The 26,857-nt window shown below is 38.2% G+C and overlaps 1 protein-coding gene across 12 annotated transcripts in view; it reads left to right on the top strand.

Moving 5' to 3' along the window:
• Positions 1 to 18,991, top strand: part of CTBP1 (C-terminal binding protein 1) — a 417,525-nt gene extending 398,534 nt beyond the window's left edge. For 10 of the 12 annotated variants that reach the window (XM_054029794.1, XM_054029795.1, XM_054029801.1 and 7 more), the window contains 5 exons: positions 2,238 to 2,452; positions 6,782 to 6,912; positions 9,172 to 9,299; positions 11,971 to 12,088; positions 17,928 to 18,991. In XM_054029794.1, coding sequence (XP_053885769.1) covers positions 2,238 to 2,452; positions 6,782 to 6,912; positions 9,172 to 9,299; positions 11,971 to 12,088; positions 17,928 to 18,114 — 779 coding nt within the window. In that variant the 3' untranslated portion in view covers positions 18,115 to 18,991. The remainder of the gene's footprint in view (positions 1 to 2,237; positions 2,453 to 6,781; positions 6,913 to 9,171; positions 9,300 to 11,970; positions 12,089 to 17,927) is intronic. The other 2 variants (XM_054029799.1, XM_054029798.1) reach the window with 2 other exon arrangements.
• Positions 18,992 to 26,857: the final 7,866 nt, after the last annotated feature.

Raw genomic sequence — 26,857 nt, 5'->3', positions numbered from 1 at the left:
GAAGATAGCATATGTAATACACTTTGTTCTTTATGAAATTACTGTTCACAGATTATGTACACTGATGTACACTTGAGCTATATAGGTCCTGAATCTTGAAAATATTTTAATTATACTAGAAGTTTGTGATATTTCTGATTTTCAAAGTATCAGAGAAATGTAGGGCTGGAAGGGACCTCCAGAAGTCATCTTGTGCTCCTTGTACTGTGGCAGGAACAAGTAAACATAGATCATTGCTGACTGGTGCTTGTCCAACCTGTTCTGAAAAGCCTCCAATGATTGCGATTTCACAACCTCCCTTGGAAACCTATTCCAGAGCTGAATTGCCCATATAGTTAGAAAGTTTTTCCTAATATCCAACCTAAATCTCCCTTGCTGCATATTAAGCATTATAAACAGATCCTCAAAGCAAACAACTAGTATACACAGTCTTTTATTTCAATATGTTTTGAAGACTTTGTCTAAAGTAGAAGTCCCCAGGGGAAAGCAAACAGCACCAGTGATATTGACTGACTGCTCAATATTCTAAATGTATCCATCACCAGACATTCCAGAATTACTGTGTTCGGGTTAAATGGTCAAGAAGAGACCGCCTTTTGTGGCTTCTTCTTTTTTTCAAAAAGAAACTGAAGAACACTGGGAAATCCCTTAAAACACAGTTGGAAAGATATGGGATTTTCCTATCTTATTCTGTTGCATTTTGAGTAGACACAGATGTTACAAAATAAAACTTTCCGTTGATATTTTTGAGGCTGAGCATTGGCTTTCCTGGTGAGTCTGGTGATTCTGATACTTCTGAAATATCCTGATGTCTCAAATTCTCAACAAGCCTGATAGCAGAGTATAAAGTACAATACAGTACAAATAGTTGTATTTCTTCAAAAATTCGTATTCCCAAACTCTCTTCACACAGCACATGCCAGTCCCGTGACCTTGCTTTATATTACTTATCGGTGTGTTATAATAAGTGAGATGAGGACCTCCCAGTACACATGCAAGGTGGGATCCTTTCCTCAAACCAACTTAAAACATGACTTAAGGAAATAATAAGAGAGGTAAGAAAGGGTAAATGAGGAAGAACTAAGGCAATATGGTAGATTGTATTTAGATTAGGAGTTGATTTTAGGCTAGGGACTGTCTTTTCATTATAGATGAGTGTACAGTGCCTACCACGGTGGGGCTTCTAGACACTATGCAGTACAGATATTAAACACAAGATGATCACTGCAGCTACTTAACAGGACTAGTGCATGTTATGATGGAGCTCCTTTGTTTATGGTTTAGCTATATCAATAATGAACAAATAAAAGACCTATGGCAGGTTTCTTGTAGGCATTACAGAATAAGTCCATCATCAAGAAGGATGTAAAAGTGGAAAGTACCATCTCAGAAAGTGCATGTGGGGCTGGGGGCAGGGACAGGGGCAAGTCAGGTGAGCTGAAAGAGTTTTAAAGACTGCATAAACCGAAAACCAAGTTGGGAGGGTAGACTCATCTGCTAATAGCAATCGCAAAAATGTGAATGTTTTCAGTATTGAACTGTTTATGAAATAATCATGTTGTCACAGCTTGATGTGTAGTGTGTCATAAATTCAGGCAGAGAGGGAACTTTAAAGAAATTATTTCGTATTAACTCAGATTGCAAACGTTCACTTAACAACTTTTTATTAGAACTGACTGACTGTGCAGACATGGGCAAAAATGGGTACTTTGCAGGGTAAGGTGGGTGAGGTAATATCTTTTATTGGACCATCTTCTGTTGGTGAGAGAGACAAGCTTTCAAGCTATACAGAGCTCTTCTTTAGGTATTACCTCACCCATCTTGTCTCTCTCATATCCTGGGACTGGCATGGCAACAATTACACTGCAGGGAACAGTCCGGAACATCAGTGATTTGTCATCAGCACGTCCAGCAAATGGTGCCACCTGTTAAGCAGATCCAGGTTCCCATAGATCCCATACATTCCAGCTTTTGGCCTTACAGCTTGCCATTTTTTTAATATATTTATGGAGCAGTCTTGTTGCTTTTTTTTGGTCGGGGATGGCATAAACTAATCCTTAAATATAAAGCTATGTAATGAGAATTTCTAATGGGACATGGGATGTCTCTTTTCTATGTTCTGTAAAATCCCATGTAAGTTTACAGCACCACATACATGTTTTGTAACGATAATTATACAAGTATGCCACTTCCTACCAGAAACATTCTCTTTTGTTTGTATGTCTGTGTCATTCTAGGACGTGTTGGGCAAGCAGTAGCACTACGTGCAAAGGCCTTTGGCTTTAGTGTTCTTTTTTATGACCCATACCTCTCAGATGGCATTGAACGTGCTCTTGGACTGCAGCGGGTGAGCACTTTACAGGACCTGCTATTTCACAGTGACTGTGTAACCCTGCACTGCAACTTGAATGAACACAATCATCATCTTATTAATGACTTCACCATTAAACAGGTAACTATCCAAATGTAGGTTGGGTGTAGTTTTATAATTACTGATTTTCTGCCAAATGTAGAGTTTCTCCATGTAAACCTGCAAATTCAGATCTGTATTAATTTTCTCTTCCATCTGCTATTTCACTGTTTTGTTAAGCAGGTTTATATTTGGTTAAGAAATAGATGATATCTTATACAGTGTTATTTTTCATTCATTTTACTTGTTAATTTCTCTTTTGTGGAAATAGTGTGTTATGCTTGCTCGATTCATTGACATGTATTTAAAAGCACTTCTGTTGTATCTTCAGGTACATACATCCTCTTTATATTAGTAACAAAAGTTGCACTTCACTTTTATACTTCAGTTACAGTTTGAGTTTCTGTATCCCTAATTTAAGGATCACGACTAACTGGCGACCCCTTGTGTTAATTCCTAATAGTTGCAGAATGTTTCCCTGATAATTGCTCACACTACAGTAGTAGCTTATTTGGGGAAAATAATATATAAAATGGATTTGGTCTTGGGATGAAGCATTCTAAAATTACTAAATACATAAACCATATCCAAATGTAGAACTGCAGCAATTGTTCTGTTTTGGAGAAATTCAGAAGGTAAACATTTTGGTTTTTGCATTCAATATTTATTTGCTGCCTCAAACCTTGGTATATATAATGTATTTTAAAAGGTGTAGCTTTTTTTAATATATGAGTGTGGCAATTATATAAGTAAAAATGGTAATTTGAACTAAGAAATCCTGTACGTTCATTTTGCATTGTTGGTGCTCTTTATACATTTATTGTATGAATTTGATAACACATAAAAGTTCTATGAAAGATATCTCTACTGAATTAAAATGATGATTGTTTGGCTTCTGAGAAATACCAAATACCTGCTATTCCCATGGACTTCATTGGGATTTCAGTATGAGTTGAGGATGCTCGACATCTCATAGGATCATGCCCTAATGTTAATGAGATGTAATAATAGATACTTTAATTGGACAATTGACTCTATGTAGAAAAATCCAAATAGAAGATCATCTGAGTTTAAAACTCGCAAAAGCTAGGAAATTCAGTGTGAAGGGAGCAAAGAAAGCTGTCCTCTGTCACGTCTTCATTCTAGACTTTTGTTCTGTTCAGTATAGATTCTTATACTACACTCATGTACATTATGATTACTCTTTCATTACATTATCATATAATACTGAGCAGAAAGGTCCTAGTATGTTAAGAAGCTCTGTGCGGGCAAACCCCTGCACCCACATGGAGATCCACTGAAATCTAGAAGACAGTTGACTTAATTTTTATATATATAAATTATCAAATTAGCCATCATTTTTATACCTACATATGCCATAGTTGGCCTATATGTCTTCAATGATAAAATATGCCACATTATGCAGTGTTGTGTGTTAATATAATGAACAGGTCTCATTTATATATGCACAAAGGGGAAAGTTGCAACCTGAACTGCGTGTTAATGGATCTTTTAAATTGAATATCCTTGAAATCTCTTTGAAAAGTTTAGGAAAGAGCCTCTCTTTCCTTGTTAGGCTGACTTAGCCTCTAAATTATTTGGTGTATTGTCCAGCCAGCACATTTGGCCTTCCATCTCCTGTGTAGCTCAAGTAAACTGAGTCCAGGGCAATGAGTGCTCAGTGTTCTTTTCCTGAAGCAGAAATCATCTTTACCTGTTCATCACATTACAAATTTGTAAAGGAGACATTTTATTTATTGCAATATCTCTTGTAACTGCAATTATTATACACAGGATTAATTTAGGATAGCTGAAAAGAGGCATTCCTAATCTGCAACTACCATTGCAGTTGACTGTGACTCACGTAGCTCACTCCCTCTAGAATACAATTATACATCCACATTCTGTTTGGTTTTGATTTATCTTACTACTAGCTTTACAGCTGTATAAATAGCACTGGAGATGAAAAGTCAAGGAAGGTTTTTGTGGATGGAAAACAGATTTAAGCGGTATCCACTATGATTAAAATTTCCAAGCTCTTTAGAGGATATATAAATGTTCTACACGATACTTAAGGCCAAATGCGTCCTGTCACTTTATGTGAGTGCTGAAGTGGGCAGTGCACACGTATGCTTCCCCGGAATCCGTAGATGTCCCCCTGCAGGGCTAAAAGACTGCAGGTGAGAGGGGTCAGACCATGGTTCGAGCGAGTGGATTGGCCAATATAGTACATGAATTCTGTTAGGATCTTACCAGATACGCGTAAATCTTAGCTGTTTTGTTTCCAACCATCCTATCAAACGACTTCGAGGAGATTCCTTCCCTTGCTCTTTTTCCTTTAAATACTCCTACTGTGCATCAGTTTGGCATTTCAAGCCCAAGTGTTAGTTGCAAAAGAGCAACTGATGATCCTGTAAAAATCCTTTGCGCATTTAGAATAAGTTTTTAAAGTTCATTCATTATTCAAAAATCGTTTTTTGTTGTTTTTGTGATGATGGGATCAGCTCAAGATGGGGACTTGGGCACCCATCCTTATTTATGACTCCTATCCTGCAAACACTTCTACCATGCTCATTTTGATGCATGAAAATGTTTTGTTCCTGGGGGCAATTCTATGTCATTGACTTCTGATGGGGAAACAAAGGGAAACTGCAAGAATGGTCATGCACCCCTCTCAGTCAATGCAGGCATGTCAGTTCGGGCACCTGGACCAGCTGGTAGAGACATAAATCACTGCCGGGGCGGTGGGGTTGGGCAGTCACGTATCTGTCCCTCTCACTTGCTATTGCAACATGCTCGGTGTGGAAGGGCAGGGCTTTGGTGTGTTTCTGAGGAGGTAGTTGTGGGGCAGGCTCTGTCCCCCTCAGGCAGAGCAGAATCTAGCAGCCTGCCTGCATAGTGAATTGTTCCCACTGTTCTTAGCGAATTCCCCCCAGGAGTTTAAAACAGTGTAAAAGTTTTAAGGCTCCTTTACATTGCTAAGTGGTGTAAAGGACAGAATGGCATCATAAATGCTTATGGATGCTTTAGTGATTAGAGCTGGTCTAAATTTTTGGATTGAAAAAATGTCGGATCAAAATGTGCTCCATGAACTGTTTGCTGCTGACATTTCTGGAGATGGTCAGTAGCTAATATAAATTGTTACTTTGATTCCTCAGCCCTCACTTGCTCTTCAGTTGCCTGTGATGTAACACTGAGCATATGGCTGCATATATTTTTTGACTAATAACTAGAATTAAAGGGTCAAACCTAGCTACATTACTATTAGAGGAGGTTTGGAGATTTCCTCCAATGCTCCCCACTCCCATTCTCCATCCATTGTATTGTAGTTTAAATAAATTACTAAAATAATTGAAACCAGGATGATTATATTGCGTATTTTGACAAATAAAACATGCAGAATTTTACAGAATTTAAAATATTGTGCGCAGAACTTTAAATTTTAGTGGTGTCGAATTTTTAATATTTTGGCACAGAATTCCCCCAGAAGTAATATTTGTAGGGTTGGGGCCTATGTATGGGACACATGCTATGGATCCTTAAGTATTGGTGTTGATTGACCTGAGACCCTGAAGTCTTTATTCCCACCTTCATTCTAGGCTATCATCTTTCTAATTTAAATCTCCATTTTGTGTTCATGTTGCGATTACATTATGGCATGAAGTCTTGTAGCTGAGACTGAGTGTGGAGGACCATAATGCTAATCTGAGCAACGCAGTTTATAGCCTCTTGCCAAAGCTCACAGCATTCCCAGCCAATACCATTCCAGTGCCTTTTAATTGAATAAAACAAGAATTTCCTGGGTCTTGATTTGAAAAGTCTCATGGGGAGGGGGAAGTGAGTTTAAGTATCAGCAGTAAATAAAGTATAAATCTTCTACATCTTGTTAACTAAATCAAAAAGTCTTGGAAGATGCAAAATCATTGAGTTTTCTAAAAGATCCATTTAGTCTTTCATTTGCATAAAAGTTTAAAAACCACAAAATGTGATTTTGTTTAGCAGTGTGCAATAGCTTCCGTCTCGTACAATTTCACAGTGAAATAATAAAATAAAATAAAACAATCTGTCAGCTTCATTTGCATGTTTACTTCTTCTGGTTGTGTACTGCACAGTATGTAAAGCATTGGTTCTGTTACAAGACACCCTACTTATAAGAAACAAAACGTTATAAGTGCTGTGAAATATTATTTTACATTTGAAGCATCAAATTTTGTGGTACTTTCCAATGGAAAGGGAAGACAACTGGTGATAGGTTAATCCAGTTGAATAGCCTTTGTTGTAATGGATGCTTCCTTTGAGTAAATAATAATGCCACAACGATTTTATTTCATTTATTTTTATTTCATCATCCTTGTTTTTAACTTTCCCTAGATGAGACAAGGGGCTTTCCTGGTCAACACAGCTCGAGGTGGGTTAGTAGACGAAAAAGCACTTGCACAGGCCCTGAAGGAAGGAAGGATACGAGGGGCAGCCTTAGATGTACATGAGTCAGAACCATTCAGGTGCTTTTCCTTTTTTTTTATTTTTATTTTTTTTTATATTTTGTTCACTTTCTTATTTTTAAGTATTAGTGCATGATGCATCCAACAGCAATGAAGCAAAGAAGCGTTCCTTCCACCTAGTAGTTGAATCCTCCTTAGTAAAGCAATATGCATCTGTGCAGCTCTGGATTAATGCAAATGCAGATGGAGCTTTTGTACACAGTCAGGAGGGAGCAGAAAAAAAGTTAAATACAAGATTTAAAAAAATGTAATGGGGGGTAATTCAGTAGTGAAATGCACTGCCCTGCACCAAGAACCCAAGTTCAAAGGCTGGGCATGGCCTTGTGCCTCACGGCCTGGAAAAGAACACACTCCTCTCCTGTCATTGATAGGAGGAAGGCCTGGCCAGCTCTCCCTGCCAGAGGAAAGTTAGTGGTGGTATAAGTACTCTTCAGTAAGGTGGGGGGAATTGAGATTTTTTTGGAAAAACTATCCTTTTATGAAGGTGTATGGGTGTGACCTTGACACCTCATTGCATAGATTTCGTATCCATCCAGATTCTCTCTACTGGGTACCTGAGAATTATAAGCAGGCAAGTTTGTGGAATTGAGAGAGATGACCAGAGTCCAGATATTTTTGCTACCATTAGTAGAGTTGGTGACACTCTATTTAGTTTGCTGAATACCATTAGGAAGTCCACAGTTGCAGCCACAAATGTACCAGTGTCTCCAGTTAGTAGTTTTGGTGGTATGATTTAAACACAGAAAATACCATTACAGTCTTTCTATGAGTCCTGAGCCTGACCTCTGAGTTTGAGAGTGGTTTGCAATGGATTAAACCTAGGAACTGACAATCATGCAGTTGCTGGATGCAGACAGGAAGAAGCCTGTATTTCTTATTAGATGGTTTAAACTTCTACAATCCTCATAACTCTTTGAAGAGGAACAGATTCAGGACTTGAGGATAGGTTATAGAGACATCTGGTTTGTGATTTTCCTCTCATCAGATGTCTGAGACATCTGAGATAACCCTTTTAAAAATAGTGATAAAGGGTCCTTTCCTGTGGAGTCTTTGCATCTGTAGTATAAAGGATGCCACACCAAAAAAAATTTCTTATTCTGGCCCTGCATTTGTTTACTTCTAAGTGTAACCATTACAACAGAGCAATACCGTGAGCAAAACCACAGTCTAATATCCATGGGGCAAAATTCTGCTTTCAAATATCCCCATTCCTGCCATCAGATCTGCACAAGCAAATCCTTGCACCCACAAGAAGCCCCATTGACTAGAGTGGAGTCCCTATAGGTTCAGGGGTCCATCAACATAGATTTAAGTGCAAGATCAGGGCCATAGTTTCCTTGGGCTTCAGTGTGTGTTGTCTGAGGACAACATTTAGTCCGTAGAGACTAACCGTTGTTGTGCAAATATTATATTGGAGAAAGTTTTGGCAGGTATTTTAAACTAGAGATGAAGTCTGTCACTTTAAGAATTTCTGCCAACTCTGAGAGCAGACTTCTGTCTAAAAATATTTACTCTCCTCTTGTTGCAAGTAACACTTCAAGATTATTATAACTGAAAGAAATTGGAGGGGGAAAGTGTCACTATTTTCTCCGTTTTAGTTTGTACATTTGACAGCACTTTTTGTATAGTCGGTTTCATTGCTTCCCCTGGATAGTCAGTCAGTTAGTCCATCTCTAGTATTGTTAGGTGGGTTTTTCACACTGCAACAGGAGAGAGAAACTAATTAAAAACAGGAACATGTGAAATAGGAAAAAATTGTCAGGGGGATACAGACAAGTGTATTACCTGGAACTAATTTCAATTCCTTTTTTTTTAATTGAATAGATTTCAAGCTAACAGTGTCTCTTTAAAGAAACAAAGCTTTGTTTAGGGGTGTACAAATGATGATAAATTTTGTCATAATGGACCCAAATTGAGTCATTTCTTGAACCGATGTTGGGGTTGGGCTCACCGTATCCTTTTCTCTATCTGAGTGTGAGTGGCACTGGACAGAATCTAGTGCTGCTTTTTCTTTTATGCCACCCCTTGAGTCCAAGGAGAATAATTGTTACTTACACAACTAGAATATTGTTATTTACACAACTAGAAATATATCAAATTAACTGTAAAATTAAAAACAAATCCACCCCAAAAGTATTGGTACAGTTCATCCTGTGGTTGTAGCTGTTAATTCTAAAAATATGCAAAAATCCCCTCATTCCCCATTCCCCCCCAAACGTGTATTTTTGTCATTTGATCTTGTTTTAAAATTTCATTTAGCTTTAGTCAGGGTCCATTGAAGGATGCACCAAACCTGATCTGTACCCCACATGCAGCCTGGTACAGTGAACAAGCTTCAATTGAGATGCGGGAGGAAGCAGCACGAGAGATCCGTAGGGCTATCACAGGTACTCACTTCCCATACTTGTTCCTTCACTGAATATTTTCTTGATTAAACAAATATATCGATTTTTCTCTTTGTTGGAGTTTTCGAAATTAAGGTGGGCCAAACTGGGTTTTCTTTACCTCTTCAAGCAAGGAGGAATTGCCCACCAACTCTGCCCAGCGCTACTAATTGTTTTGGTACATTGCAGTAATAAACAGAAATAATGAGACAGGAAATAATTATTTTTAGGGCAGTCAATTAAAAAAAATAGTTGCAATTAATTTTTTAATCGAATTAATTTGTTTTGAGTTAATCGGTTGAGTTAACTGCCGTTAATTGACAGCCCTAATTATTTTTCCAAATGATTTAGAGTGTACCCTGTCACCAAAATCACCCTCTTTTTCTTGCTGGAGGTGTCTAGTGACCTTTTCCATGGTTTTTCTTCAGGTCTGAAGCCACCCTTTTGTAGCCTTTCTTAGCTGTCCTCTGACACTTACCATCATCGGTGCTGTTTCTTTTGTTCTATTCTCTCTTGGCTTCTCTCTACCTTCCACAATTCATCCAAGTCTGTATTTAAATGCATCTTGGATTCCAGCATCTGAAGGGGTAATTTTCGAGGATAAAAAAATCACTTCAACTCTGAGTTCCTAATAACTCCAGTATCACAGCAAACCATGTAAATGTTAACTGTTTATATAGGAAAAATCTGTCAAACCTTCAATACGAAATACTAATAAAATAAGGAGAAGTTTGGGCAACTTGGTTTCAATTTGAATCCCATAGAGTCCAAAATAAACGGTGGCGTTTTGTGTGCTGGAAAAGGTTTCACTAATCACTGCTGTCAGTTCTTTAGAATTTAGTAATTTTTTTTGCCTCTGTGCAGTTCAGATTGAGTGCTCTGCAGATATTAAGACCCATCTATTTCACTTGCACAGTGGTTGAGTGCCAACACATTTCTGTGCAATTCAGGAAACTCTGCTGGCGGGGATTCTAGTGCCATAAATTAATGGAGGTTGGGTTTTTTGCATAAGAGTTACATTCTTGATCTCTGGGATAGGATGTGCAAACCTCCTTACATTTCTAGGATGGCCAATCAGTGAGACAGCATTGGTGGTGGGAGTCGTTCTTAGGTCTGGGGTATGGGATATGAATCGGTTAGCTAAACAGAGGAACCAGGTGGTCATATATTAAAAGTTTACAATAGCCCACACACAAATGTGCATGGGAAAGGCTCTGGAACAGGATGGTTGTAATATCAAAGTTAGAAAGCATTGATTTATATTAAAGCTGTTGTCACTTTAACCTTTTGCACATCGTTTGTAGTAAGATTAAAATGAAGCCAACATTAGGGTGTTGAGAAGACATTGGATTTCAGCAGAACAAGTGTAGAAAAGATACAGAAAGTATGGGGTGAAATTGAGTAGATGAAAGCCATGGGAGGAAGAGAGAGAGAGAGAATAATTGGAAAAAGACCATATAATAAATGACTGCATGTCTCAGTAATATGCGTGCCATCTGAAGATAAACACATTCAGATTTGAAAAAAAAAATACTAGTGTCGTTGTGCTGTAGAAAAAAGTACAAAGGAATAAGCATGGGTAAGGAAAAAAACCTAACGCCCACAGAACATGAATGTAGATCAGCTCTAAAAAAAGGGAGTGTGACGCAGAAAAGTCAAAGTCACAAGTCGAAAGAAGATTGCAAAATACATTTAAAATAAACTACAGTCCAAAATAAATGTTAGCAAAGGGGACTGATGTCTAAATGGCAGCCAGGCTAATCTATTGATTGGAAAAGATCAATATATGAAATTAAATGAATCTTTTGTCTCAGAATTCCCCAAAAGGAGGATGCATGCAGGATAGGTGCCAAAAAAAAAAAGAGACCGGATCCAGTCCAGGTCCCATTAAAGTCAATGGAAATACAATCATTTACTTCAATGGGAGCGGGATTAGTAACATCTATTTTACAGTAGGGAACCAAGATCATCCCAAAACTGATGTTCAAGAATCTGATACAGCACTCATTGAAATGATTTGGGAGGAGTCTTTCCATTTTCTTCAGTTAATGTTACATCTGGCCCTAAAAAGCTGAAGAGTTGTAACTTGAAGGCTGCATGAAGTTTAAGCAAATATGCTGAAGGAAGTGGTTAGAGAGAGCAATCATCAGATGTGCTTAAATTTTCCTTTAGAGATGTAGGAAATACTTGGCGACTGAGAGATGAAAATGTGCTATGGATATTTAAGGAGGAATTTGAGTAAGAAAGACGGTAAATAAGAGGCTGGGTGAAATTCTGATTCCTTTCAAGTCCATGGCAAAACTCCCATTGACTGCAATGGAAGTATGATTTCATCCCAGATTTTCAGAAGTGTATGTTCGCTATTACCGGGACAGATGCAGGAAGAAAAGGTCAGAGACTGAGAGAAGAAGACTGCAGTGTTGGAGCCGAAGGACAGTCAGAATATGGATACAGGTTTTTGCAATTTGGGAAGGATGGACTTTAGATATGACACAGGTAAAAGAGTGACAGGATTTAGCAAGAGGCTGGATGTGGGAGAGAGTAATCAAAAGCAACCCAGAGATTTATAATATGTGTTGTTATTTATACCATATTGTATACTTAAACTTTATTATTTAGTATACACGATACAACATGAAATAAAACATGGATATATTTCCTACCCATTCTCTAGGTCGTATTCCAGACAGCCTGAAAAACTGTGTTAACAAAGATCATTTGACTGCAGCTACACCCTGGGCCAGCATGGATCCAGGAGTTGTTCATCCAGAGCTTAATGGTGCTGCATACAGGTAAGGATACTTAAATAGAAAAGGAAATGTCTCTTTATCTCAGAGACAACTGTTCCAGCTTAAAGAAAAGAAAGAGTCACCATTTAATAAAAGGGTTTTGTGAAATTATTGTTGGATTAGACCTGTGTGTGTGTGTGTGTATAGAGAGTGATTTTTATTACTATATAATTGCTACATACATGATTATGATTGACTGAAATCAGTGATGAAATGAGTCCGTATGCTTCTATTCGTTACCTCTTCAGAAGGCACCAATGCCAATGTTTGGAACAGGGCAGATGGTATGTGAAAGGGAAGTAATCCTGACTGGCTGCAATCAGTTCAGTGGAAGCTAATGTTCATTTTGCCGAAGGTGGTAATATGGCTGTAAGCCACAGCAGGGTTACGTTAATAAGCTATTGGTACACATCTTAGTTGCTTTTAACCCCTTAAGATGTGTATAAAAAGCCCACCAATGCACTTTCTGGAGTAGCTCTTTGCTATTATAATCGTATATGGAGAGAGTGTTGTCTTAATTGTACATTTCATTTATTTTTTAAATGTTCTTTGCAAAGCATTTTTGGGACTAGTCAGTATATCCTCCCGCTGTAAGTAGTAGTTCATAGTACATTGATAAGATAAAATAGGCAGAAGTTTATAAATATTATTTCACTACCATTTTGAATATCTCTATTGTTTGCTTAGTTTATCTCTTTTTGTAAATTCCTGGGACTGTTTTGACGGCTTTTTTCCGTCTCTTTATCTGCTGATGCCTTAACAGTGGCTGTTCATGGCTCCAAACCAATTTCAAGCCATTTACTTTTATAAAAAGCAGATGCCCAGTCTTGCAACTCCTAGTTTAGATTTTACACTATGAATTGGGTTGAAAGTGGTTTACAAGGTCACGAAACTGCTGCTGTGAAGCAGTGTCTTGAGGGAGGGGGCAGTTCAAAACTGTCATAATTCTCCTTCAGTCCTTCACTTTTTTTCCTTATCTTTCCCCAGCTTCCTTTCCTCCCACATGCTCCAAGGGCTGTTTATTTTCTTTGCCCTCCCTATCAGCATTTTCCCTCCCTCATAATGAGTGAAGGGATGTTGTGTGTGTATGTCTGTGTGTGTCAGTGATGAAGCCCTAGCTGTACACCAGCGGAAGCACAGTTGTAACATCATCCGAAAAATCCAAGTGACTAATCAGAATGTAGCTTTGGGCTGACAGGACCATGTCCTGAAAGATAGATAGGTATTTGAAATCCATTGGGACCTACGTGTCTAAATACCTTCAGGAACCAGGTCTCAGGGTCCAATGCCATCATCTATGTATTGGCAAGTATTCTGTGCTTCAAGGAAAATATTAACTTTGTCTCGATCAAAATCTTGATATATACATACAGATCAGAACAATTTGTAATTTATTTATTTTTGTTAAATGTGCCTATCCATTGCTCTAAGTACAAGAATACAACATATCAAAGAATAAAGCTATTTTTACTTGCCTCAACAGAAAATTAAGCATAGGTGTAACTGTATGCATGGAATAATTTCGTTTAGAGGATAGTTAAGCACATGCATAAGACTTGACGGGATCAGAGCTTTAATATGTATTTAATTGGAGTAATATTTTTAGGAACAGGAAAATTGAGAGTTCATGCATTCATTTTTTTTTTTTTCAAACGTGTGGTAAAAATTTAAAACATTTCACAACTTCATTTGCCAGTTTCAAAGGAAAATTTGTAATATTTCCATAAATACAAACAGCTTTTGCATTTAGTTAAGATTTGCTAAATTCAGTAGAGAGGGCAATACTACTGAGTGATTGAGAAGAAAGTACTGTACAATTTCTTAATTTGGAGGAAGGTTTCTGAAATTACTTGATCAATCGTATCTGTACAAATCAATGTAGGATATTCTTTAAGAAATGCCAATGGGAACAATTTCCATATTGGTTATGGTGATACAAAAACATATGGATTTGAAGCTGAGGCTTTATGAAAGAATTAATTTCAGTAACAGTCCTTGCTAGTTTAAAATTCCATGCTGCTTTTAACACAAAAGTTAAATTGGTGGTTTGAAACAAGTATTTCTGTCTTATCTTCTTTTTCCAGTATGAGACTTTCATTCAGCCAGTTGAGTTGTGCAGTCTTTCACTAGGAGCATGATTTTTCAGATGTGCTAAAAACCATGTGGATAAGAATGTGGATGATCATTTATATGTATAAAATGCAAATATGGTGGACTAAAACTAACAAGAACATTTAATCCTGGAAATATCATTATTTGAATAGTGATAAGGGATAGAACTCCTAAGTGAATCAAATCTGTTGTTATTACAAGCAAATAAGAACATTCAGCGATTACCAGCTGAACATAATCCAGATCAAATGCCTTTTGAAAGTCATAATATCCTGCAGAAAAGAAATCTCTCGTTTATTGTATGCTAAACATGGATAGTTGGTCTGTTAAGAAGGTCAGGCAAAGAGGACTGTAGTTACTCTTCCAGAAGCAAAGATTAATGATGTTCCGAGAAGTTTGATGAATTATGCAAGAGAAATGGGAAGGAACCAACCTATATGTAATAGTCTGAGTTCTCAGGTAAAGTAGAGGCATACACTGCGGTGTATTATTGTTGTATATTCATTATTGGACTACTTATTAAATAATACACCTCTGCTTACTGTGACACAAAGTGCAAGATACAGCCAGATACATTGACATGGCCCACAGTAGAGAAAGAAATCATGCAGTTTACAGATATTGAAATGTCTTCTGCCTTCAAACAGATACAAGACAAGAATAACATAACCATACTTTAGATATTGTTGTGACCTATACTGGAATAAATTATACAATGAATAGCATGTTAAAGAGTATTTAAAGCGTGATTCACACACTCTGCCTGGAAGAGAGAATCTTTACTTAGATTATAAACGCTTTGGGATGGAGACATTCTCTTGTCACGTGTTTTTACAGCACCTAGCACAATAGGCCTGGGGCCTCTAGGTGCTCCTACAATGTGAATAATAATAAAGTGGATTAAACTGAAAATGGATCAACAGTTGATTGTTAATCCCAGGTCAGAAGGTTAGAGATTTTGGTATAAAGTGCTATGTGGCGGGGAGCAGATTGACAAAGGTGAGATTAGCTACATCTTGGTTCTGCTGGGGCAATTAGATTAGTTTGACACAATTACCTGGCTTGTTTTTTGGATTATTGATGCCAGAGGCGAAGGGTTGGGAGAGAGGGACTGTAAAGCTCTGGATAGAATGCACCTGCTGATTAACAGTGTAAGAGAGAATGAAACAGTGACGCAAAGAGGGCTACAAATGCCAGATGCATATATAAAATGACTGCTGAATTTACATGGCATGTGTTTAAAGGTAAGATTGATTAAAAGGTTGGAATAACCCTGTTATAGTTAAATCAGGGAAAATAAAGTAACGAGACAGAATTTATCAAAAGATCATGGCAAAATAAATTGAGGGTACAGGAGCAGTATTAGTGAGGCAAAGTGTAGCATCAGCAAAGAGACATGTTATCAGTATTTTGGTTGATATAATGCACAGTTTAGATTCAGGACAAAAGAGTAATTGTATGACTCTTGGATGTTAGATTTATAGGAAACATTTTTCTGGTAAGAGGGGTTGAAGGTCAGAATTTGGATCACAGGACAGTTTATTACCAGTATTATTTGGGATTACTGTGCAAACACTAAAGGTGATGTGATATTCTGCAGGCAATGCATGATTTTCTCCACAGAGTTTGAAACAAACCAAGTTCATAACAAAGCTGTGATTAGTAGAGACTCCTGACCTAGAACCTATATGGTTTAAATGGTAGAGGCTTTCTGGATGGAAATTTTCTGTGAAGAGAACACAACTTTGGAATTTTGCTCCCTTCCTGATTTGTCGAGACCAGATTTGTTGACTGAGTGGGCATGTTGACAGGACAGTGTATTTCCATGAGTATTTGAGGAATCGGCAGATTGTGAGGGGTTGATGTTGGAAGCTGGAGAACCTTTGTTGCAAGGGCTGCTATGTTGGGGGTGTCTTTTAATTTGAGAATTATTGTCCTCTCATGGTATGTATTTTACTTTTTGTACAAAACACAATTGAATAAACCCTTTTCAAAATTAAATACGAATAAATAAAACAGTACCCAGTTGTAAGGTATTCATAGGCTTTGAAGCAAATTTGACTTAATAAGATTCAAATTGAAGTACTGAAAGTAGGAACTAATTTCATTTGCGGTTGCCAATTAGTTCTAGAATAAACTCTCTGGAGGGGCAGAGTAGCGCTCTGTAAATTAACACTTGCAGAGTCCCACCTGTTGGGTGTGGGTGGGGGATGAGGAATTAAATTTGTTGGCCTACAGATGGTATGATCCTCTAAATCAACAGATATCCCAACATTAGGAACAACATTATCATCTATGGAAGCCTCCACCAAAGTGACCAGGGCAACAGATGATAACTTCCTGGCCTACCATGTCCTCCGCAAAAGCCATTCAGCGCTTTAGTTGTATGGTGTTTGTGATGGGAATCTTCTATGGGATTCAGGTGATGAAGTAGAAAAGCTGCTTGCATTCTGCTTCCCCTCCTCTGAGTTTGCTGGCCAGTGGAGCCAAATTCCACCCTGATATTTAGAAAAGTTTCAATAGGCTCCAGTTGTAATTCCTGCCTTTTAAGTCTAAATGAGTAATAGGCCTGCAGATTATGTGGCTACTTTTAAAATAAACAACCTCATTAAGGCCCTTGGGTAACAAAATGCTAGTTGAAGACAACAAAAGACAAGTGCATGTTTTTATGATTGGAGTGGGAGAGAGAATTATAGGATACAATACGTGGCTGGTATGAGAGAACCCCTAAAGGTGAATCGTAGGCATTTGGCTGAAGAGTAACATTTTTTTGGTAACATCACAAAAGAGGATAGACATATATAGCTGTTGTTTAAATGTCAGCAGCACAGAATCTAGAGATCATGAGCTGCAGATTCACCATGTTCGGTGTCCTGATAATATCACAGCCACCATAAAACCAGACTGAAAATGTTCATCTCTTCCAGACCTCTACAATATTTAACCTTGATGCTTGTCCATAAAAAGTAACAGCACTGAAGAACTGTTCACAGTTCTTTATTTGGGACCCCCATTCCTTCCCACATACCGAAGGTCTCTAGCAAGTTTGAAGTTCAAAAACCAAATCAAGTTTTTAGGGCCTGATTTTGCCACCCTTAGACTGAATAGAGCCTTACTCCATGAGTAGTCCCATTCGTTTAAATGAGGCTACTCATAGGCTAAGATATTCCACTGTGTTTTATAACACAGTCCTAGCTGGCTAAGTTTGTACGTTTATTTTAAAAGAAAAGACATTGTTTCAGATTCACGTGATCTTGAAACCCATTCAACTGATTTCAAAACTTTACAAAAGAATCCTTTGGTATGCTTCAGTCCCAAAGGAGAAATTCAGACAAGCCATGACGAAAGGAAAATAAGGAGATAGGGTCATGGCACCCAATGAAGTCAATGGTAAGACTCCCAGTGACTGTGAAGGGTGAGGATCATAACGTCAGAGCGGAATGGATCTTTCCATTATTGTTTTTGATACGTATGTTGTCACTCATGCTGTCAGATGAACCAGCAAGCCAGGAATCTGAAGGGATTAGCAAATTCACATTTCTAATCTGGTTAAAGTAAAGCGTTGATTATCTTATTAACAACACCTGCATATGATGCCATCATCCTGAGCTTTACATACACAAAACAAAAATCGTTGCCATTCTCCTTGAAGATGGCACAATTCCTGGGCCAGGTGGGCTTTGCCATCAGCCATCTCTGAATTTTAATTGGTCTCATTTTCCTCTCTTAGCAGGTATCCCCCAGGTGTTGTAAGCGTGGCTCCAGCTGGCATACCTACGGCAGTAGAAGGAATAGTTCCCAACCCCATGTCTTTATCACACGGCCTTCCTGCTGTGGCCCATCCACCACATGCTCCTTCCCCCGGCCAAACAGTCAAACCAGAAGCTGATAGAGACCACCCAAGTGACCAATTGTAGCCTAAGAAAACAGCATTCCCAACATTGGAGATTTCAACTTCAAAGAGTGTATGGAAAAAATCTGGATTTTGAATAAAGGCAAAACCATGAACTTACAGGAGGAGACAATAATTGTTTTAGAAACTGGTCCAATATACAGTATACAAGGAAAAGGTGGGAGACAAAAAGAAGATTCGGAAACGTTTTTTCCTCCGTATAAATTGTAGTTTGTCCCTGTCCAGTGGACTGATTCACTGTTTCTGTGTCCTATGGGTTCTTTGTTAAGCAAGAGAAGTTAGTAGTTAATTATATCATGAATGTACTTGTCTGTGTACAGTTTTTAGAACATTAAAAAGGGTTTGTTTTGCTTAGCTGTCAACAAGGAAAAAACACATAAGGGAGGCATTCAACAAACCAATTTTGAGATTAAAATCCTTTCTTTTATATGTTAAAACATGCCCAAAAATGAGGCAGTTGGCAAACTTCTCAGGACAATGAATTTTTCCCATTTTTCTTTCTACGCCACACAGTGCATTGTTTTTTCTACCTGCTTGTCTTATTTTTTAGAATGATTTAGTAAACAAAAGAAAAAACAGTTTCTCCTTATTTTGGCATGAATTCCCTTATTTCAAAATGAAGACAACATTGCAAAGAGATTTTGAGGAAAAAAAAGGTTTTGTATAAACAAGCATTGTGCTTTTTGTCACCAGTTAAAGTATATATTATTGGTGGTTTGCGAAAAAGGCACTAGACTACTGAAAAGTAGCAGCATTTCATTGCCTACATTGATTCCTTCCTGGTAATGTGGTAGGCTAGCAATATTTTTGGTTAAAATCATGTTTGTGACTGTAACCATTTGTATGAATTATTTTAAAGAAATAAAAATCCCAGACAAATATCATATGTGTAAAAATTTTTATTTCTAGTAACTGTTTATTCAACTTTTATTAGGTTTCTTAGATGTAATTTTTTAAAGGATGCTGTCAAGTATTTCATTTCTAGCTTTACTTTGTTCTTCATTGTTTGTAATACCCTCTTGGGAGCTTGAAAAATAAAAATTCTTTCCATGCCATTTTTCCCCTTTCCATTTCATAAATGTTGATCTTTACCCTGTGTTTCTAATGAAGTTTGAAATTAAGATAGCTTTTGATTTACTTCCTCGTTTTGTGCACCAGCATCATCAGCTATAGTATGGTAACAATATTTATTATGCTGTTGAGACAGCAGAGGGGGCCCAAGAGTAACAAAATAATAAACTTCTTTTGTGGAAGTTCTACCTAAACACTGTGTGTTGTTTGGTTTCTTTTACTCTATGTCATGGAAAGGTGTGGCATGACAAAATTACATTGAAAACCCTGCGGATACGTCCTTCAAAACTGCAGAACCATTTTAAGGTATGTTGGATTTTGGGTGGAGCCACTTGGCCTTTACTTCGATATTGTTTTCAGGTGTCCTCTTATCTTGTATGCTTTTGTTTTTAGCTACTGCAGGAAGCAAACTCAGAATGGTAGGAAGCAAATCTTAAAAGTAATCTTCCTTAAACCATATCTGTTTTATTTATGGAGCCTTATTCTCTGCAAACATGTAAGAACATAAGAACAGCCATACTGGGTCAGACCAAAGGTCCATCTAGCCCAGCATCCTGTCTTCCAACAGTGGCCAGTACCAGGTGCCCCAGAGGGAATGAACAGAACAGGTAATCATCAAGTGATCCCTCCCCTGTTGCCCATTCCCAGCTTCTGACACCATCCCTGCCCATCCTGGCTAATAGCCATTGATGGACCTATCCTCCATGAACTTTACCTAGTTCTTTTTTTTAACCCTATTATAGTCTTGGCCTTCACAACATCCTCTGGCAAAGAGTTCCACAGGTTGACTGTGCGTTGTGTGAAAAAATACTTCCTTTTGTTTGTTTTAAACCTGCTGCCTATAAATTTCATTTGATGACCCCTAATTCTTGTGTTATGAGACGGAGTAAATAACACTTCCTTATTCACTTTCTCCACTCTATTCAAGATTTTATAGACCTCTATCGTATCCCACTTTAGTCATCTCCTTTCCAAGCTGAAGAGTCCCAGTCTTATTAATCTCTCCTCATATGGCAGCTGTTCCATTCCCTAATCATTTTTGTTGCCCTTTTCTGAACCTTTTCCAACTCCAATATGTCTTTTTTTTTTTTTTTTTTTTTTTTTTTTTTTTTGAGATGGGCGACCACATCTGCACACAGTATTCAAGATATGAGCATACCATGGATTTATATAGAGGCAATATGATATTTTTCTGTCTTATTATCTATCCCTTTCTTAATGATTCCCAACATTCTCTTTGCTTTTTTTGACTGCCGCTGCACATTGAGTGGATGTTTTCAGAGAACTATCCACAATGTTGAGTAGAGGAAATCAAAAGTCAGAAAGTGAAATCCTGGTCCCTTTGAAGTCAATGGGAGTTTTGCTTTTGAAATCAGAGGGGCCAAGATTTCACTGCCTGGTTACCATGGCAATAACAAGCTCATTTCTACACCCTCACAAGAAAGCACAGAGGTAATACTGCAAGTTACTGCAGCACAGACAATTCCAGCTAGTCTCCTGGCTAAGAACTTGCAGAAAATCACGCAGGGCCTTATGATGTGAGTAGGATTTTGGTTTTTGAATCCAATAGTTCATGTTCAGGAATAATCTTTGTAAATCTCCAAGTGTTGCTTTGGCATATATGAAAGTAAAGTAAATGTATAACTTTGGGGGGCACTAAATCACAGACAGGCCCAGTCAGGGTGATAGCCTTGGGATACCAAGACTTGCCCCTATCTTACACCTCCATTGGCCATGCGTTCAGATGCAGCTTAGACTAGTCAAGTTATTTTTTCCCAGTGAATCAGTAAATAGATCAACAAAAGAGAAATTAAGGCAACAATATATAGAGCAGGGGAAAGAGTTTGTGTAGAGCACGCAGTTAATCCCCAGCAGGGAGAAATTAAATCCCAGATTTGCAAATATTCATGTGCTTGACAGCAAGCATATATGTGGTCCATTGGCTTTGATGGGAATACTCAATGATTTAGTTAATGGTATAGAGAGAACACTTATAAAGTTTGCACACAATACCAAGCTGGGAGGGGTTGCAAGTGCTTTAGAAGACAGGTTTAAAATTCAAATGGTCAAATTGGATGAAATTCAATAAGGACAAATGCAAAGTACTCCACTTAGGAAGGAACAATCAGTCGCACACATATAAAATGGGAAATGACTTCCTAGGAAGAAATACTGCGGAAGGGTCATAGTGGATCAGAAGCTAAATATGAGTCAACAGTGTAACTCTGTTGCATAAAAAGCAAACATGATTCTGGGATGTATTAGCAGGAGTGTTGTAAGCAGGACATGAGAAGTAATTCTTCTGCTCTACTCCGCGTTGATTAGGCCTCAACTGGAATTTTGTGTCCTGTTCTGGGTGCCTCGTTTCAGGAAAGATGTGGACAAATTGGAGAAAGTCCAGAGAAGATCAACAAAAATGATTAAAGGTCTAGAAAACATGTCCTATGAGGGAAGATTGAGAAAATTGGGTTTTTTCAGTCTGGAGAAGAGAAGACTGAGTGGGGAATGTGATAACGGTTTTCAAGTACATAAAAGGTTGTTACAAGGAGGAGGGAAAGAATTGTTCTTTTTAACCTCTGAGGCTAGAACAAGAAACAATGGGCTTATTGCAGCAAGGGAGGTTTTAGGTTGGACATTAGGAAAAACTTCCTAACTGTCAGGTTCGTTAAACACTGGAATAAATTGTCTAGGGAGGTTGTGGAATCTCCATCATTGGAGATTTTTAAGAGCAGGTTAGACAAACACCTGTCAGGTTGGTTTAGATAATACTTAGTCCTGCCATGAGTGAAGGGGACTGGACCAGATTATCTCTCGAGGTCCCTTCTAGTTCTATGATTCTATGTTTAAAACTGAGCTTGTGCAGAAGGTGTTTTCAGGATCAGAGACTAAGCAACTCCACTGGTGCATGCAGTGTGTAAGACTTTCCTTTTCCAATTAAATGCTCAGTTCTTTTATACTAATATGTGTTACTTTAGCTTGTTGTTGAATTGTAAATTATCTGTGAGCTAGAGGCCCTCAAGCTTCCTGGGTTTTAGCTTTTTTTAAATCTTTGAATTACTTATTTCCTGTTCTTTATAGAATACAAAATACAAATTTATTTTACAAACATCAGTAGCTACTGGGCTAACAGTCTAAACACCCTGATGTATAATAACCAACTTCAGGGCTTCATTTCCTCAACAGAGTTTTGGAGGAAGTGTTCTTCTGTTACTTTCTGATCCTGCACTCCCACCTTGAATGATTCAAGAGTGCTTTTCATATCCCTTTCCCAACTCTGAGTGCTTAACACCTTATTCCTTACCTCTGTCAACGATCCCTTTTTCTTCTCATGTTTAATAGATATTTCAATACTCTCTTTCTTGAGTAAAAAGATGGCACTGCCAGTCATCTATTCTATTCCGCCAACTCCTACCTCTCATGCTGTTCATAGATTCAGTCATAGATTTTAAAGTCAGAAGGGAGCTAATTATTAAATAATGAAGCCTGACCTGTATAACACAGGCCACTGAATTTCACCCAATTACTCCTGCACTGAGCCCAATAACCTGTATTTGACTAAAGTATATTTCCCAGAAAGGCATCCTGTCTTGATCTGATGACATCAAGAGATGAAGAATCTACCACTTCCCATCGCAGTTTATTCCAGGTGGTTACTTGCCTTGCCTATTAAAAATCTGTGCCCTCCATCCAATTTTAAATTTGTCTAGCTTCAGCTATTGGTTCTTGTTTGGCCTTTCTCTGCTAATTTGAAAAGTTTTCTGGCACATGGTATTTTTCATATAATGTTAAGGCCAGAAGGGACTATCAGATCATCTAGTCTGACCTGCATATCATAAGCCATTGCATTCACCCAGTTACCACTATATTGAGCCCAATAACTTCTCTGTGACTAAAGCCTGCCTCTCGGAAAGGCCATCAGTCTTGAATATTTTCTCACGGTGAATGTACTTACACATCGTAATCAAGCCGTCTCTCTGTCATCTTTTCCTTCTTCCCCAAATGCACTGTGTCAAGTGTTCTTTCTGCTTTATAGTGTCTTTTGTTTGTGGCCTTCTTCTCATCTGGAATCTAGCTTTAACTGTGGTTATTCACCTGCATACAAAATCGTACAATTTATCTCTCCTGATTCATTTGCTGATATCTATATCTCCCACCTACATGCCTGTATTGACTGTTATTTCCTCAGCTAACCAGAACTTCCTGCAAAGTCATGCAAGCTTCAAAAACTTGGTAAAAAGCCCTCTTTATCTTATGACTGGCTCCATTATCACTTTGGCCCTGATTCTGTTAAGCACTTCAGCATATGCTCCAGTCCCATTGATTTGGAGTTAAGCACGTGCTTAAGTACCAGAAGTAGTGACTTTATCCTTGACCTCAGCCTTTTTCTTACTCATATCTCCCTTGATTATTCATCTGCCTATCACTACCCATGCACCGTTAAAAGAATTCATCCTTACCTTGACCCTACTGTATCTCTCTTCAATCACGTTGTGCCTCAGCTATTGCAATTCTCTCTCTCATACTATTCTGAAATAATTTCTCCCTGATTTTCCGGAGACCTGGAATGCTGTAATCAGAATACTCGTTGTCATTGAAAAGTATTCCTATAGATCACATTCATTGTTGAGTGTCCATCTCTAAATTCAATTCAGTATTGACCTGGTTTTCAACTCTCCCTGAGCTCTCTGTACGCTAGCACGCTGATCACATATCCAGCCTCTTGTGAGTTTGGAATCACGCATATCATTGTGGAACTTTCTCCCCAAACCTTCCTTGTAGAACTTTGTCTCTTTAATCTCTGAAACTTTCTTTGCCTTTGTTTCTGATGATACTCTCTCTGTAAAGCGTTTTGTGACACCGCACATCAAGGACACTATACAAAGTAAAATATGGTCTAGATAATGCAAGGCAATCCACTGAAACACTTCCAAGACACTATAGATTATTCTTTGAGCAGGCCAAGCCCTTGAAAATTTATGGTACCTACAAAATATTTAACTGCTTATCTGTCCTAGTCTTTCAAATTCAATCGAAAAAGGACAAAAAGTGGTTGGAAAATACTAACTTGACAATCTCAGCTCGAGAAACCAAAACAGGAAAACTGTAAAAATTTTATATTTTTAAATGCATCTACGGTAGCATAGATTTAAAGGTACCCTAAAAAAATAGAGAGCCAGCATTCAAGATTTGGGGAGTTGCCTTTTTTCCACAGAACAATCGTTTTGGTCACTGAATCCCATCCAGGCTGTAGGAAGCATAGGCTGAAGGAGTACAGAGATACAAAAAGACATTGATCCACACAGTTTGGCTTTTCGGCTAATTCCCCCCTGGTAAATCCAATATATAGAGGCACAGCTTTGTAGCAAATAACTAATGTGGTAGATAGAAGTTCAGCCCCACAGAAAAATAAGGAAACTCTATAAGGGAGACTTGTTGTGTCCATTTTGGATTGCTGCATGCATTCCACACTCTGAGTTTTTACAGGCTACCTGAAATAAAATGAGTTTATAATGCCAATACAGTCATTCTCTTTTAAATGAAGACTTCACTTGTGTTAAGGAGCTATATTTAACTAACATTAGAGACTGAAGAACTATCTCCATATATTATGTCCAGTTCTGGTGGCAGCAGTGCAAGATTTCCTACACTGTTCTGATCCCAACAATGTTTCATTCCTGACCTGGAGGGATCCGATCAACAGTCAGCAAAGGTACCAGTTGTTAACGGTTTATCATGTATTTGTGATGTGAACAGCTGTAAATTAAGGTCTAGACTGACACCAATATCTTTGTTCACATAGTTCACTGAATAGCCATTTGAGGGTAACTTTCAACCAGTACTCATCTTAGGAGCCTAAGTTCCCATTTCAATGGGACATTCAATGAAACCAATGGAAGTTAGGCACCTACCCTGTTATAGGTGCTTCTGAAAATTCTACTTGGCACCTATCTGCATCTTCTAGATGCTTTTAAAAATTTGGCACTAAGGGCCTAAGACTCATTGGAAATCAATGGGACAAAGGCTGCTAAATGACTCTGGCACTTAGGTGCCTAAATCACCTAGCACATTTGAAAATACCCCAATATCTATTAAAAATTCCAAATGCTAGAGAACAGCCACCTAGGATAAATAATTACTCTCATGTGATGGGGTGACTTTTTCTTCACCTGGTTGGCCAGAGAGGACAGGACTAAAAGAAACAGGCGATAACTCAACAGACACCTGGGCCTTATAACTAGAGTGTTTAGGCTGGTGAAGAAACTACAAGGAGCAGATTGGTAGGCTGGCTCCTGTGAAGGGCTGAAGCACCAGAGACTCTTGGAGGCTAGAGCCTCAGGCAGACTGGTTGGGCAGGAGAGTGCTTGATCCTAGAGATGGAGAAAAGTAGTGTGGAACCCCAGGAAAGAGTTGAGCCCAGAAATAGGTTGATTCTTTGGGAGTTTGGACTATACATGGACATTTTGTTACTGTAGCAGGAAACTAATTTGTGCCCATCTCTTAGTAGACAGGTGTCCACATCACCACATTTGGGCACCCATCTCTCAGTGTTGAGGTCAGTGGTAGGAAAGAAAGCTTGTGCTTCTGCTGCACTTGTTCTAGGGGCAGGAGATGTCAGTCAATGGTGCTGTAAAAAGTAACAAACCAGAGAAAGCTACGCTTGGCTTCTTGCTCTTGGTGCAGCAGGCTATGCGTGCTAGTGTTCATTGAAACCAGACTCTGAAATCTGAGTCTTCTGAACCACAGCTGAATGCAGCCCCAAAACTTTGGCTTCACTATGAGGCATGATCTAAACTCTGTTTCAGGCAGCTCTTTGCTAGTTAGAACAGGTACAAATTCAGAATGCTGAATCCTTGCTTTCTAAAATACCCACCTTTGAGATTAGTGACTGTTTTAACCTGTGGCTGTATTCAGGCTCTGATCTGCTAACACTGGTAAGGACGCAAATGCTTCTATAGGAACTTCTGTGCTGTGTTTAAGTGCTGTGTATGTTTTAAATGTTATAGTTAGTTTTAACTGTAATTTTTCTCTAAATGCTGCTCATTGACTGTTTCATGTTTTCCTGATCTCCAAAATCTTACAGATTTAGCAGGTTATCTGTGTTTGTCTGTGTCCAGAAGTGGAATGATGGAGGTACGAACAAAATTAATTTCTCAATAGTAACCACTAGGTGGCAAAACAGACACTTTGCGTAAAACTGTAACTAGTTACAATCATTTAGATGTGATGGGTATATAACTGTTTATGCTACCCCATAAATAGTAGTTTTACAAGATGCCATGGCATATCTAGGTACTACCTACATAGTATATGCAGTTAGAATTTCTCTGAATATCCTCATTTCTAATTACATATCAGCCATTCAGATATGTGAGAGTTAAAATCTTGCTAAGATTATTTCAGCCTGGGAATTCAGCTTCTTTGTATAAAGGGATAGATAGAAATTAGAGAGAAAAGATTTATTAGGAGAGCCTTGTGAGATTGTCATTAAAACTTGCTAGCCCATTCACAAAGTTTACTTGCTTGTTCTTTCAATAATGATCTTTTATTGTTGTTTATTTGTATTATAGTAGTGTTTATGGGCCCCCAACCCAATTGTGATAGATGCTGTACAAATGAATAAGGAGAGACAGGCCCTGCACTGAACATATTACAGTTTAAGACGACAAGACAGATAA

This window comes from Malaclemys terrapin, chromosome 5 (genome assembly GCF_027887155.1).
Source record: "Malaclemys terrapin pileata isolate rMalTer1 chromosome 5, rMalTer1.hap1, whole genome shotgun sequence".
Classification (NCBI taxonomy): Eukaryota; Metazoa; Chordata; order Testudines; family Emydidae; genus Malaclemys; species Malaclemys terrapin.
Note: the sequence above shows the minus strand (reverse complement) of the source record. Positions and strands in the feature narration are given on the sequence as shown.